This window comes from Hippopotamus amphibius, chromosome 5 (genome assembly GCF_030028045.1).
Source record: "Hippopotamus amphibius kiboko isolate mHipAmp2 chromosome 5, mHipAmp2.hap2, whole genome shotgun sequence".
Classification (NCBI taxonomy): domain Eukaryota; kingdom Metazoa; phylum Chordata; class Mammalia; order Artiodactyla; family Hippopotamidae; genus Hippopotamus; species Hippopotamus amphibius.
In genome coordinates, this window is record NC_080190.1 from 25,473,293 (window position 1) to 25,487,490 (window position 14,198).

The 14,198-nt window shown below is 40.7% G+C and overlaps 1 protein-coding gene across 1 annotated transcript in view; it reads right to left on the reverse strand.

Moving 5' to 3' along the window:
* SORCS3 (sortilin related VPS10 domain containing receptor 3) overlaps window positions 1-14,198 on the reverse strand; it is a 569,211-nt gene that overhangs the window by 150,606 nt on the left and 404,407 nt on the right. Inside the window, exon 6 of the mRNA XM_057735333.1 lies at window positions 9,370-9,434. Coding sequence (XP_057591316.1) covers window positions 9,370-9,434 — 65 coding nt within the window. The remainder of the gene's footprint in view (window positions 1-9,369; window positions 9,435-14,198) is intronic.

Below are 14,198 nucleotides of genomic sequence, written 5' to 3' on the forward strand. Positions count from 1 at the left end.
GGCCAGGCAACATGTGGAAGTGACCAAGCATCAAAGGGGACTGTGGGTGTCTAAGGTGAACAGGAGTCACCACTTGGCTCAAGCCTCCGACTTGTGAAAGGTCTTAAATGTGGACTTTGGACATTATCTCCAAATGAGGCTGAATATAGTCGTAAAGATTCTATGATGAAACTGAAAGCAGGTATTTATCATAGAACTTGAGATTCCCAAATAGGTTTCTAATGACTGTGGCCCTTTGTTTGTTTGTTTTAATAACACAAGATGCCTGATAAAACGGAAGAGGTCCAGATCTCTCAAGCACATTATGGTATGGGAGAGAAAGGCCTGTGAAGGTAGAAAGTGTGAAGTTCAAGTCCTGAACTTGCTATTTGCTGATTGCCCTGGGCTAAGCAGCAGTTCCACTTTTCATCTGTGCAGTGCAAACAAGTAAGTGTTTGCCTCTCAGGATTGCTGTCAGGATTAAACAAGATTATGTATGAAAAAGGCTTCGTACATTGTTGAATACATTTTAAAAGATCAATAAATGCTAGTTCGTTTTTATCATGAAGAGAGAAGGAAGGAGATTTAACACTTCACATCCTTCATATGTACAATTAACAAGTAATGTTCTGTTTTATTTTAAAGAATCAAAAGATCATGATAGCACAGGTCCTACCAGTAAAGTCATATTCTGGATTGACATCACCGCTTACTTTCTCTAAATGCTATGGGTGTTCAGACAAGAAAAAGCACATCTGAGTTGGAATAATTAAGGAGGACTTGAAGGGGGAGACAGTGGTTGTGTTTAGCCTGGATGGAGAAGTGTTCTATGGGAGAAGCGAATTTCTAAAAAAGGGAATGAAAACTGTACATGGACGTTTAGGTAGGGAAAGCCCATGGAAGGCACTATATAATTACATGATAACGGGTGGACATTGATTAAGCCTTTTTCTTGAACTTCTATTTCACATCCTCTCCTTCAAAACACCCTCAAATGAAAAACTAGAATGACCAGACTGAATGAAGATCTCATTTGGATACTCTCATTTGGGAAAATCAGAGAGGGACTCCCCAAATGGTTGAGAGTCACATCATCCTCATGACTAGTGTATTTCTAGATATCAAACGTCTTCCTAATGTATTTCTAAGAGCTGGTATGGTCACTCCCCCACTTACAAAAACTAGAAGTCAAAGGCTTTGTTCCCTGTGAATAAAGAGATCTGCTCCATAACTTTATCAATACCAGACCCTACTTCAACTAGCTGTACTGCTAGCAGGACTTTAGGGAAGGTGGTACCACTGCACCACTGTGTCCAGCCTCATGCCTTCTCAGCTTACAGATGGTGGACCAAGGGTCTCATATGGTGAGAAGGGGTGCCTTAGACAGACTGATTCATTCCTTCTGCATTGGGTCAAGGTGTGTAGAGAAGCTGCATGTGTCAGACACTCCCTGAGGTTCCAGAAAGCAGAGAACCTAAGACTGGTTCTTGCTTTCAGAAGAATCCCAGACCAGTGATGGAGACAGGAGGATGGTGAATGTGCCTTGAGATCAGTGCTGGATAGAGGATGATCAAAGAACTGAGGAATGTGGAAAGAGCACAAAGGAGATAACCTGACATCCTTAGTCTTATCTTCCTAAGAGGTTGCTTTTCCACCAGCAGTTTTGTAAGACGAGCTTCTCATCCATCTAAATCAATGAGTTTCACCATGAAGTCCAGCATTTCTCACTCTGCCAAAACTTTCCAGAAGCAGCACCTCTTTAGAAGCCTGAATAAAGTCTTAGTCATCTTTGTTTCTCTCCTCGCGCTGACTTTATAAACCTTCAGTAAATGCAAGTTAAGCTGAATTGAATTACATTAAAAGTTAACACATTTTAGTTATGTTGAATTATATTGACTTGTGATTACGTTTTGCTTTTAAGATTACTAAATATTCAAACTATCCTAAACATCATGCCTCCTGCCATCTCAGAGGAAAAAGAAAACTTGCCATGATTTGCTCAACTTCCACCCCTTTGGGTAATACACATATTGTCAAAATTGAAAAAGTGAATTAAAACTGTGAACAAAAAGCAAATTCAGCTCTTCAGGTCTTTTCTTAGAGAAATACCCAGGAATTATTTATTTTAAATAACATTAACTTTCAAATGCAAATAAGTGAAATCAAGCAGATTCCAAGAAACTCTGAAAAGTTATTTAGCTTCCAAAAGCCTCCTTTTCCTTGACTGGGGAGGGGGACTAACCTATCTGTAGGCATAGTGCAAAACAAAGCATAATTGACATTGTTCCAAATGCCTAACACAGCACCTGAGACAAGGTAGGTACTAAAAATCAGCAAAACAAGAAAAGGTAGCTACCATTCCTTCCTATTGTGCTTATGGATTTAGAGCTTTTGCAAAACTAGGAGAATTCTAGTGTCTTTTCCTTCTAATGGCACAGGAGGGAATCTGGCAGAGTTATAGACATTTAGAAATCACAGTGATCCTGAATACCTTAGGATTCCTGATATTCCATTTAAGCCTCTAGGATTTGAACCCAGGCGATTTGACACCAGAACCAGGGATCCTAACCATTATGTATTTGAACCATGGAAGGAAAATAAGGCTGAGAATCATACCAGAATCCACATTCTGGTTCAGTCCCTGTCACTGACTGTCTACGTGATCTTGAGCAAATTGTTACACGTTTTGGTGCTTTTTGGAAAGTGATGCAATTGGAAAATTTCTAATCCATTCCAACTATTCTTTTTTAAATTCTGAGATCCTTTCTTAAAGACAATCCTATATTTTCAATATATCAAATAGATTTTAGTGAGCCTGGTCTAAATGAGCAGAAGGCTTGTAATCCTATAGATTTATCTTTCCCCTTATTGTCTTCTTGGCCTCTGAGTTCTTAGAATACTGCTGGATCTCTGAGTTACACAGTTTACAACCACTGAACTAGTCAATAACCCAAAGTTCTTGAAGGACCATTATTCTATGTGTCTAGAACCCACAGTTTAGGCTTCAGCGCTAATAGTTTTGCCTTGTGTGCCAAGCCTATCTGATTACTAATGACTGCCTGGAATGCTCTGTTAATGCGTATTGGGCTTTATCTTGGCTTAGTGAGAAAGTGCAGTAACTGATGAAGAGAGTTGATAATGGTACCAGGACAAGGAATAGTAGTGTATGTGTTATGGGTTTTGATTCTAGAAATTTCAAGTCTAGATGTGTAAAAACTTTTAGCTCATTTTGAGGTTCACTTATTACAGTGTCCTACAAGGCACCCATACAGCTTATGCTTGAGAATTTCCAGTGAAGAGGAACTCACTACTTCACAAACCAGTCTGTGTCATTTTGGGGTCCTCCTTTGTTTATTGAACTGAAATCTGCCTCATAAATTTTACTCTACAATAAGAACTTTGTTAGCCAATTGATGGGAAAAAAATCAAACTATAAAAATACCTCTTATATTTGTGTATTCAAACATGTGAAACACTAGGAGAACACAGAAAGGTTAAAAAAAAATTGTCCAGGGTCAAACAGGCTCTAATTGACAGTTAATTCTCCAACTTAACTCTTAGGGTACCAAGTTAATACTCTTTCTATTGACACTCAGTTGTCTCTTGGATGGAGAATGTGTGTGTGTGACTGAGTGAGTGAGTGAAAGTAGGGGGAGTGCAGGGAGAGGGAGAGAGACACATGAATATACATGTAAATATGAATATTCACAGCGGACACTGAGACACTGAGAGAGGATTTCCTGAAGAGAATGGGAGAAAAAATCATATGAATCCTGAATCTCATGGCAGAAACAGATTTCACACTGTTATTAACCAAATTGGTTGGCTTTGCCCTGTTTAAACCATGCCAAGGCAAGAGAGAATTCCATGGCTTTAGTTTAATCTGGAAGTCTGACTCCCAAAGAGGAGGACCAGGACTGGGGAAGAGTGGAGATTCTTACATCAAAACGAGAAAAGGGACCTGTTCATGTGGGTTTGCTCCAGAGCGTAGCAGCCATTTGCTCCAGAGCATAGCAGCCAGGTTTAGAGCTAGGACTGTCAGGGCCACGCCACGTATTAAACAGCCACATGCTGTGCTGCTGCACCTGCAGCCCCTTCAGTCTAGGGCAGTGCTGTGCAATGGACACACAACGGGAACCACTAATGACCTTTTAAATTTCCCAGTAGCCATACTTGAAAGGAAAATAGAAAAGCAAAAGTTAACTTACTTTATTTAACCCAATTATCCAAAATATTATGACATCATCATGTAACCATTATTAATGGCTATTATTATTAAATTATCAATGGGCTATTTGCCATCCTTTATCATAGTAAGTCTTTGAAATCTGGTGTGTATTCCACACATACAGCGTACATCAATTTGGACATCACATTTCAAGTGCTCAATAGCCACATGTAACTGAATGGCTACCATAGGCTAGACAGTACAAGTCTAGCATAAATTACTCTCCTTTTCTACCATCCCCTTGGGAAAATCCATCTCATCTCCCAAGATGAAACAACCATGGGCTCTTCAGTGCAGCCTTCAGTCGCTCCTCAGCGATTGGGCTACCCTGCCTTTTGGTTCACGTAGATAGCACTTTCTTCATGAGACAAGACAGAGTCCCCATGGCCTTTAGCACATTATAGTGCAATAACCACGTGTGTCCTTATCTGTCTTTGCCACTCAATGCTGATTGTGTCCTATTCACCCGCACATCCCGCACAGCTTAGTGCAGTGCAGTGCTGATCAAAGTGGGGTCTAGTGACCGGCAGCATCAGCTGGGAGCTTGTCAGAAATATGAAAGGTGTGTTTTAAAAAGCCCTCCAGATGATTCATTTGCACGTTAATATTGGAGAAGCACAGAGCTAGGGCAGTGGTTCTCAACTACACACGTACTATAAAATCATTAGGACAATTTTATATATGGCAATGCCTAGCACCTTCGCCTAGAAAATCTTCTTTCATTGATCTGTGGTAGACCCAGGTGTGTGTGTGTGTGTGTGTGTGTATGTGTGTGTGTGTGTGAGAGAGAGAGAGAGAGAGAGAGAGAGTATGTGTAAGTTCCCCAGGTGATTTTAATGCTAGGTTTTGAGAACCTCTTGTCTTCTACATGTGGAAAGGGCTCTATTACAGTGGAGTGAATTAGTAGTGGGTCAATAAATAAAGGAAACACAAATTTCAATATTTCTGTCATACTCTGGGAAGTACATAGAGCAACATTTAATTGTTTTTTAAGAGGCATATCTTGTTTCCATTCCCTGAAGATCTCTACAAGGATCATACTATTTCTACTAATATTGATGAAGTTTCCTTATCCATGATTTTAGACATTTGAAAGTTGTCTCGATGGGGAGAGCACTTTATAATGAATTATGACTTATTTTTGTTTTGTAGAAGGGAAAGACCCATTTGCTCTATTTATATATTCTTCTCACTTCCATTCCTGTGACAGTCCAGGTGCTATAGAGCAGAGTCATTCCCGACTTCAACACCAAGGCACCTTCTTCATGCTTCCTGAGGATGTAACTGTCCCTGAGCTGTGACTCCAGCACCACATGAGGTAAGGGATCCACATAGCAGTGTTCCTGAATAGACACCTGGGTCAGAAGCATGCTGTGAGTGTGCTTGACAACAGGGAGACTCCCAGGTCCTGTGTCAGACCATCTAAACCAAAACCTCTGGGGTGGACCCCAGGAATCTACACTGGAATCAGCTCCCGCAGGATGATCATGAATGCTACTGGCTGAGCAAAATGGCCCTGCAAACTGTGATGCAGGAAGGCAGAGAAATAGAATGTTACTGCTCGAGACTCTTTGACAATAGTTTCCAAAACAGCAATGAGCAAATTCTGTAACACATGGTAAAGAGTCTGATATGTGCTAATTAAGGAGTACTCGTCCACATGCCCCAAAAAAGTGGAATAATGAAGGAAAGTCTGAGGAAGGAAAAATAATTATCTAAGATCCACTATTTCTCCTGATTTAAGATTCCGTTGTTACTGTTCTTTTAAACATATGAATCACAAAACAAAAGGACTCAAAAGATCTAGGTATTACTCCAAATACAGCAAATATTTGTGCTTAATTGTCATCTTTATATTTTCCTTGGTAAGTGTTCTGTTCAAACTTTTTCCTATTTTTTTTTTTAAATTGGGTTCTTACTCCTATGTTTTAATGTGTTCTGGCCATAAGTCCTCTGTAGTTATATGATTTGCAACAGTTTCTCCCACTGTCTTTATTGCCTTCTGAAGAACAAAATTTTTAAATTTTGATGAAGTCCAATTTAGCAATTCTTTACCAACTTTGCTCTTGGTGTCAATAGAAGGTCATAAAGATTTTCTCCTGGATTTTCTTCCAAAAGTTTTATAATTTTATCTTTTACATTTAGAAATGTGATCCATTTTGAGTTAGAATCCATGTAAGTTGTAAATCACAGGTGGAAGTTCATTTTCCCCACATGGCTGCCCAATTTTCTCCAACATCATTCACTAAAAATAAACATCCTCTCTCCACTGAATGTTTTGTATCCTACCACCCTTGCTCTACTTACATATTTGTTCTAGAAGCTTTTTTCTTCTTTCTTTTTTTTTGTAGATTCTTTGTGATATTCTACATAGAGAATCACGTCAAGGAGAATAATGGCAGTTTTATTTTTTCCTTTGTAATCTATCTGAATTGCATTTCCTTTTTCTTCCTTTATTGCACTGACTAGGACTTTCAGTATAATGTAGAAAAGGTATGTTAAGAGTAAACATTCCTGCCTTTTTCCTGCCCTTAGGGGGAATGCATTCAGTATCTCATCATTAAATGTGATGTTAGTTGTGGGTCTTTTGTAGTTGTTCTTTCTCAGAAATTCTCCTCTATTTGTAGTATGTTGAGAGTTTTGTGTTCTAGTTTTTATTCTATCACTAGGCTAGCTGTGTGAACTTGGGCAAATTCAAGTCCAAGCTACCATATCAGGGAAACAAAAAAAGGAAATAAAATATACGTTGTTCCTTTCTGCGATGCTCAAAAAGATAGAGATGTACATGTATGTGTGAGTGTAAGAAAGTATTCACCACATATCAAAGAAGAAAGGAGTCATACATTTCATTAGGGTATGTAAAATAAAAAATCCCCGGTTAGTTCAATCTTGTTATGTGCACTTTCTAAATAAAGAGGGGTTAGAGCCAATTCACTAGGTTGAAAGAAGATTCTTTGAACTCTTGAAAAACCGATTTTAAAAAACCTAAAAAATGACACAGATTAATATATATTATACTTTCACCTAAGTGTGGCACATGACATTTATCCCTGTTATATTTCTGTCTGCTTTTTTCAATTCTTGACAATAGGCCAGGAATTTTTCTACGTGTTTTGCATTTTTAATCTCATAAACTTTCACAGCAGTCCTGAACCATAGGCCTTATCCCAATATGGATCAGAATTCTTGAACTTTCAGAAAATGAGTTAATAAGGCTTAATATGAGAAATTACCTTAAAAAAAAAAAGCTGTCCAGCAGTAGAAAAGGATATGTCATAAGCCTGAACTCATGAAACCTGAGGACACACTATAAGAGGTTTTGGGGGAAGGGATTACTACATTAGGTAGGACGTCAGACAGTCATATAAAGTTTCCTCCAAGCCTGAAATACTACAACCACCACAGATCACATACATGGCTTAAAAAGTTTGACATGGCAAGCAAAGCCAAGGCAGGGGTTGTCCTGAGAACTGGACTGTGGGTCATCTTCTAAGAGCTGCCATCCTCTCCCCTCCTGCTCTTCTGCTACACTCCTTCAAAACCCTCCATCTCTCTCTTCCCCCAGTTTTCCAGTTTTGCTTTTTTTTTTCTCAGCAGTGAGAGTAATTTCAAATTCAGGCTTCACCACACTTATGATCACTGAACTTGAATATGTGGCATTATCTCCCTAAATCTTAAATACCTCTTTTGTTAAAAAAAAAATATGAAAAAGAGTGTGGGTCATCCCTCATCCCTGGCTGCTTCAGAGACTTACATTTATTCAAGAATAAAAAAGAAAGAGAGAGAGAGAGAGAAAGAAAGAAAGAAAGAGAGAGAGAGAGAGAGGGAGAAAGAAAGAAAGAAAGAAAGAAAGAAAGAAAGAAAGAAAGAAAGAAAGAAAGAAAGAAAGAAAGAAAGAAAGAAAGAAAGAAAGAGAAAGAAAGAAGGAAGGAAGGAAGGAAGGAAAGGGAGGAAGGGAGGGAGGAAGGAACTGAGAAAGAGTGCCAGGCATATAGTAACAAGTGTCGATTGCTTCCTAACTCTTTTAAAAATAAAAATAAATCAAATAAAATATATTCCCCAAAGTGCATGTTTCTAGCATACATCTGTGTTTGGCCTCAAAAGCAGTAGATTTCCCAAGGACACAGCACATGCAGCTTTACTTAATGTACTCTGAATAATACCCCGATACTGGCATCCAGGTCAAACAGAATATCCTTACGTTTGGACATTCAACCCATAACCCTATGAGGTGGGCAGGGCAAGGAAGAGCATCCTCAGATAATAGCAAACCAGAGAACAGAGAGGTTAGGGGTCTCACGGTCTCATGGCTAGAGGGTGGCCGGACCCAGGACCTCAACTCACAGTCCAGTGCTTTGATCTGCTGCACTCCTAGGTCACTATTATTTCCATAGATTATTTGGCTCTATTTATGATCTAGGATATGCTAATTGTATTTTCATATATTTTACGTATTTCATGCATTTTCACGTATTTAATACATTTTAGGTTGATTTTATCTTTCTTAGGGAAGAACCCTATAGATACTTAAGTTGGTGCAAAATGATACTTTAGCAGTCAAATTCTGTTTAAGATGTGGACAGGTGCATGAGTAAAAAGGGGTCACATATTTGAAATCTTGGATTCCACTACTACTTTGCAGGGACAATAGAGGTCTTGCTCACCACTATACCTCCAGGGCTGAGTATCTTGCCTGGCACATAGTAGGCCGTCCCTAAATATTTGCTGAATGAATGAACACATAATTCTGGAAATAGTTTGTCCAGTTACTTTTTTTTTTGGTAATCTTAACTATAGAAAGAGTTGTTTTTTTTTAAAGCTTGTAGTCTCTGCAATTCACCATGTGAATGCAAAATACCATGATGAGCTATGGCCATCCCTATTCGAATTACAATGAAGATGCCAGGAAATTACTAACAGGAGCCTCAAAATTCATCACATTAACTCCCATCCCCATAAAATTCATTCCTGAGGGTTTATTTCAATGAAACATCTCCCTTGGGACTGGAGGCCTCTCCCTCACTCTAGGAAATAAAGATGGATATGGAGGTAAGGGGGCTCAGGGCTTTTCATCTTCCCAAGCCATTAAAATGCAAATTGGGGGAGGAGAGAGACCTGCAGGCAGATCTCCCCAGGCCCAGCCTGGTGGCCACAGAACTCACATCCATCCGTTGTCCGCACTTCCATGTGCACCAGGTCCGCCTCCTTATCCAATCCAGCCACCGACCTGGGGAAGGAAAGGGGAATCAGAAGCTCAGTGACCATAAGGATGGCAGACAACAAAGTGTGGAAGCATTCAGGGTTACTCAGAAAGCCACTTTCTCAAGGGGGCGTGTCTTGCACTGTGGAGACCCACAGAATATGGTGACTCACGGCCCCTGCAAGGTGGCTCTCTCTAGCAGCTGTCACCTGTAATGGCCACAACTCACGTGTCTTGGAGCAGTGTCAGGGAGTCAGTAACTCTTAAAAAAACCTAAAAGAGCACAGGATAATGTACTCCATAGTAGAGCTGGTCTAAACCTCTGTTCTTAACCTTCACCACCTCACAGCTTCCACCTCCCCAGTCCTGTCACACCTGATTACTTCCACCACTTTCTTCCTCTCTGCCCCCCCCCCAACTTGGGGTGTGCTACTCCCTACCACGTTCTGCCCCCTGGGGAAGGTGGTTTAGCCTCTGTTCTGGCTGTCTGCTTCCAGACATGCCTGCCCTCCTGAGTTTGGACCTATCTGCCCTTCCTTACCTCTGTCTTGTGAACAATAAATGTTTGGTAATGAACATTCAAAACCTGGTCTGACAAGGATACAATTCTGGTGGTAGGAGGGTGAAACCTTAAAGGTCTACAGCCAACAGCCAGAAAAAGAAAGGCTGAGAATCCTGAAAAACTAATCCCTGTGGGCCTCCAACCTTCCACACATACAGCCCAGTCAGTCACCTCCTGCATGAGATATCCAGGCCAGACTAAGACCCAGAAAGTCAGCTAAAAAGGCAACACTGACAAAACATTCATGCATTGAAGATATCACATAATCCACCCTCTCCAGAAAGCTTGGACTCACAGTCTTTTTATTTGTATTTTAAATCTCATTCTAAGATTGGTTTTCTGGTTTTACAGTCCTCAATAGAGAAGAGGCAGCAAGTTAGAAAGGAAAAGGAGAATTTAAAACGATGAGAATCAACAGCTGGTACCCAGATAGCAAGATAAATAGAAAACTTACAAAAAACAGACCGAAGAACTCAAAACCCAATCTTCCACATCATAACTCTATTACACTTCTTCTGGTCCTGAGGCCATAGCTGTATTAGAGCACAGTTCAGTATCTGACATCTATGCTGAGGGGCTGAAGGCAGAGAACGGGAAGCTAATGATATCTGTTTACTTTAAGAAAATAGGGTTGCAAATGACCTATGTTAGAAAAATGAAATGATTTTTATTTGTTAATGATTATTGTCATGAATGGCTAAACTTCAGTTACTTAAAAAGTTGATTTATGTAAAATACTTCTTTCCCCAAAAAAGTTGAATAAAAGAGGTTTTACTCTCATGTTTTATTTTTTCCCAATGATCATTGATATTACTATCTTTTAATTTTTCCTTACCTCATTTGATCCTAAGGGAAAATGCCTAAGGTAATGAGAACAGGTATCATCAGTTATACTTGACTGAATGGGAAACTGTGGCACAGAGAAATGGCTATGTCTCTAAGATGACACAGGGATCAGGCCAGAACTAGGCAGACTGACTGACTGACTTTCTCCATCAAAAGCCGCTCTCAGCCTTCTTGGCTCTTCTCTCTTCTGCTTGCAATGTCCTTTATATACAACTCTCTCCCTGTTCCTTTTCTTCTCCAGCTATCTCTCACCTTTCCTTCAATGCTCAGTTGGTCTCATCCCTCTAGCAGCCCGTCCATCGCTCATCTCACTGAAGAATCTTTATCTGCTTCCATAGCATCCTAACCTTGGTGGTTCTCAAACTTGGCTGCTGACAAGAGCCACTGAGGGAGCTGTGAAATATCCAGATGCCTGGGCCCCTCCCCAAACCAGTGAAATTAAGACCTTTGGGATAAGCTCAAGGCATCCATGTTTTGTAAAGCTCCCAGGTAACTTCCATGCACAGCCAAGTCTTAGAACCACTGCTTTGCTTGACTCAATCACATTACATGTAATTGCACTTCTGTGAATTCTGTACTTGGATATAAACTTTAAAGAAGTAGGATTCTGTCTATTTATCTTTGAATCCTTGGCACCTGTGTGCCTAGTATATATTAGATGCCACTGATGTATTTACTGAATTAATGAACAACCCAATCTGCCCATGACAATGACAAAATTCCAATGTGAAACTCTCTTGAGGTCAGACACACAGAAGGGACGACATGGACACCTTCTCTGTTCCACAGCCTCTCTGTTTCTCTATAAGCAAGTTGGTATTCCTAGAACTAGAGGCCTCTCAGGTATTATTCTTCTATCCTCCCCAAGGTCAATGGCAGGGTAGGATGGACAGAATTGGAACTATAATGACTAAGTCTAACTATGGTCATCAGGCACTATGTTCTATAACAAAAGAAAAGTTCTTGCCTCTTAGGAGCTTAAAATAAGGCAAACAACATCAATAAAACAAGCACAGAAACTTCTCCCCCATCCATGATTGCTCACTCCCTTCCCTCTATCTAAAATCTTATACATCTCTTAAGGTTAAAACCAAGAATCAAGTCCTCCTGGAAGTATTCCTTGATCACTCTAGCTTACCCTCCTTTAGACTTTAGAGAATTCAGAATCAAGATTAAACATCCTCCAGCATTTGTATTTTTATTAAGTTGTGTGTTTGTTTCTCTTGAGTTGGTCTTGGCTCCCAAGAGTGGACACCTGTGGTCATGGACACCTGTGGTCATGGTTGGCTTAGTACCCCTACAACCCTTTCCTCCTTTGCAGAACCATTCTACCCAACTCAAGCCATGTGCTTTGTCCAGGGTGGTCAATCACAGGAGCCCATTCCTCTGAAACCCCAGGATGGTGTATGATCCAGCATGATCATGAGACATCTTGGCTATGGTGGTCAGAACATGCCAGGACAGCTTAGAGGACTTCCTCAAGATTTCTATAACTGAGCTGGCAGGAAAAAACTGCCTTTTCTTTTTGATCATCAGGTCAGAACTATTAGGAGAAATGTTCCCAGCCTGATAGGAAGAATAGGTCTAAAGAAGTAATGGGGATATACAAAGTTAAAGAAAAGAGAGTTGACATTGTGACAGGTAGTTTAACATAGAGACAAGGCTAGAAAAGGTGACAGAAAGATAACGGTCAAGATAGAGATGAGCTAGAGACACAGGAAAGAGAGACAGACAGAAAGAGATTCAGAGAGAAACAGAGGGAGGAGACCAAAATGGCAACATAGGAGACTGCTGAGCTCCCTTCCTCCCATGGATACACCAAATGCACACATGGACAGATTCCCTCTGAAAGAGATCCAGAAGCTAGTTGAGTAATTTCTACACATCAGATGAATGAGAAAATATCCACACTGAAATGGGTAGAAAAGGCTAAGACTCACTCTCACCATAAACCCCACACAACTGGAAATGAACCATCAACTCTCATAATCTCCCTGAGGAGCAAAGGGTTTGGATCCCACATTTAGCATCCCAGCACTGATGCAGCTGTCACCCCAGGGCTCAGAGCACAGGGAGAAGGCAAAATCCCCCTTCTCCAAGTCTTTCCCTGAGAGTGATTATCTGAATGCTATAAAAGCTGCTGCCTGAGGGCCAGAGTTCTAATTTAGTAGGCTTCTAGGGGCTGCATGTGATCCTCCCCAGAGACAGAGGAAGCCAACAAACATCCCTCCCACCTTCCGCCTCCAATCCTCCCCAGGTTGCCAGTTATCTCCCTGGAAAGAGTTCATACATATGACTGTACCTAAGAGATGGGTCCCCAGATTTCCTGGCTTTGACAGCCAATGGAGATTCCATTCATGAGTCCCATAAGACTGTAACAAACAAAAAAGCAGTTCTTAATCATCTATACCCTTGAGGTTCAGCACAGAAGGAGCAGACAAAAAAATGCCCAGCTCCCAGTCTTTCCCTGAAAAAGGTTTTTGTGTGCATACTTTAGAGGCTGCCACCTGAGGCTTCTAATTTAGCAGGCACCTCAGGCTAAACGTGACCCTCCTCAAAGACTGAAGAAGGATGCAGACACTCCTCCCATCTTCTCCTTCCAGGCCACTCCAATAATAAAACAAAGTCACCAGTGTCTCCCTGAAAGGAGGTTGTATGCACATCTGGCACCACAGCTCTTGTGACTATTTCATGAAGGATGAGTCCCTGAATCACCTGGGCTTAATAACCAATGGTGCTTGCATTCATGAGGCACAAGGACTGCAACAAACAAAGAAACAGTTATTAATAGGCACAGAAGCACACCCACCACTGCAGCTATTGACCAATACCTAGCATGGAGGGAGCAGGTAAACACGTCATTGTCCAGTTTCTCTCTGGAAGGGGCTTAACTGCATACTTTCTCAGCTGCTGCCTGAAGGTCCAGCTTCTCATCAGTGTGCATCTAGCTGCTGACTGCACTCCTCCCCTTAGAATGCTGACAGGTCTTGGCACACCCTTAACTATTGGGAACCACTAAGAGCAAAGAAGGAGGCCTGGAAAATCACAAAAGTTTGAGAGACAACTATGAGCTCAGTCAAGCTGATCCATGAGGTTCATCTCCTTCATGAGATCACTCTGTTAAGACTGAGAGACATATCTAGTGCTGATCTATATAATGCTCTGAGACCAACACAGAGAGTCGAGAAAAATGAAGGAACAAATATGTTACAAACAAAAGAACAAGATAAATGTCTAGAAACAGATTTTAATGAAATGGAGGTAAGTTACTTATCTGGTAGGGAGTTCAAAGCAACTGTCACAAAGATGCCTACCAAGGTCAGGAGAGCAATGCATGAAAACAGTGAGAATTTCAACAAAGAGACAGAACCGTTAAAAAGCAC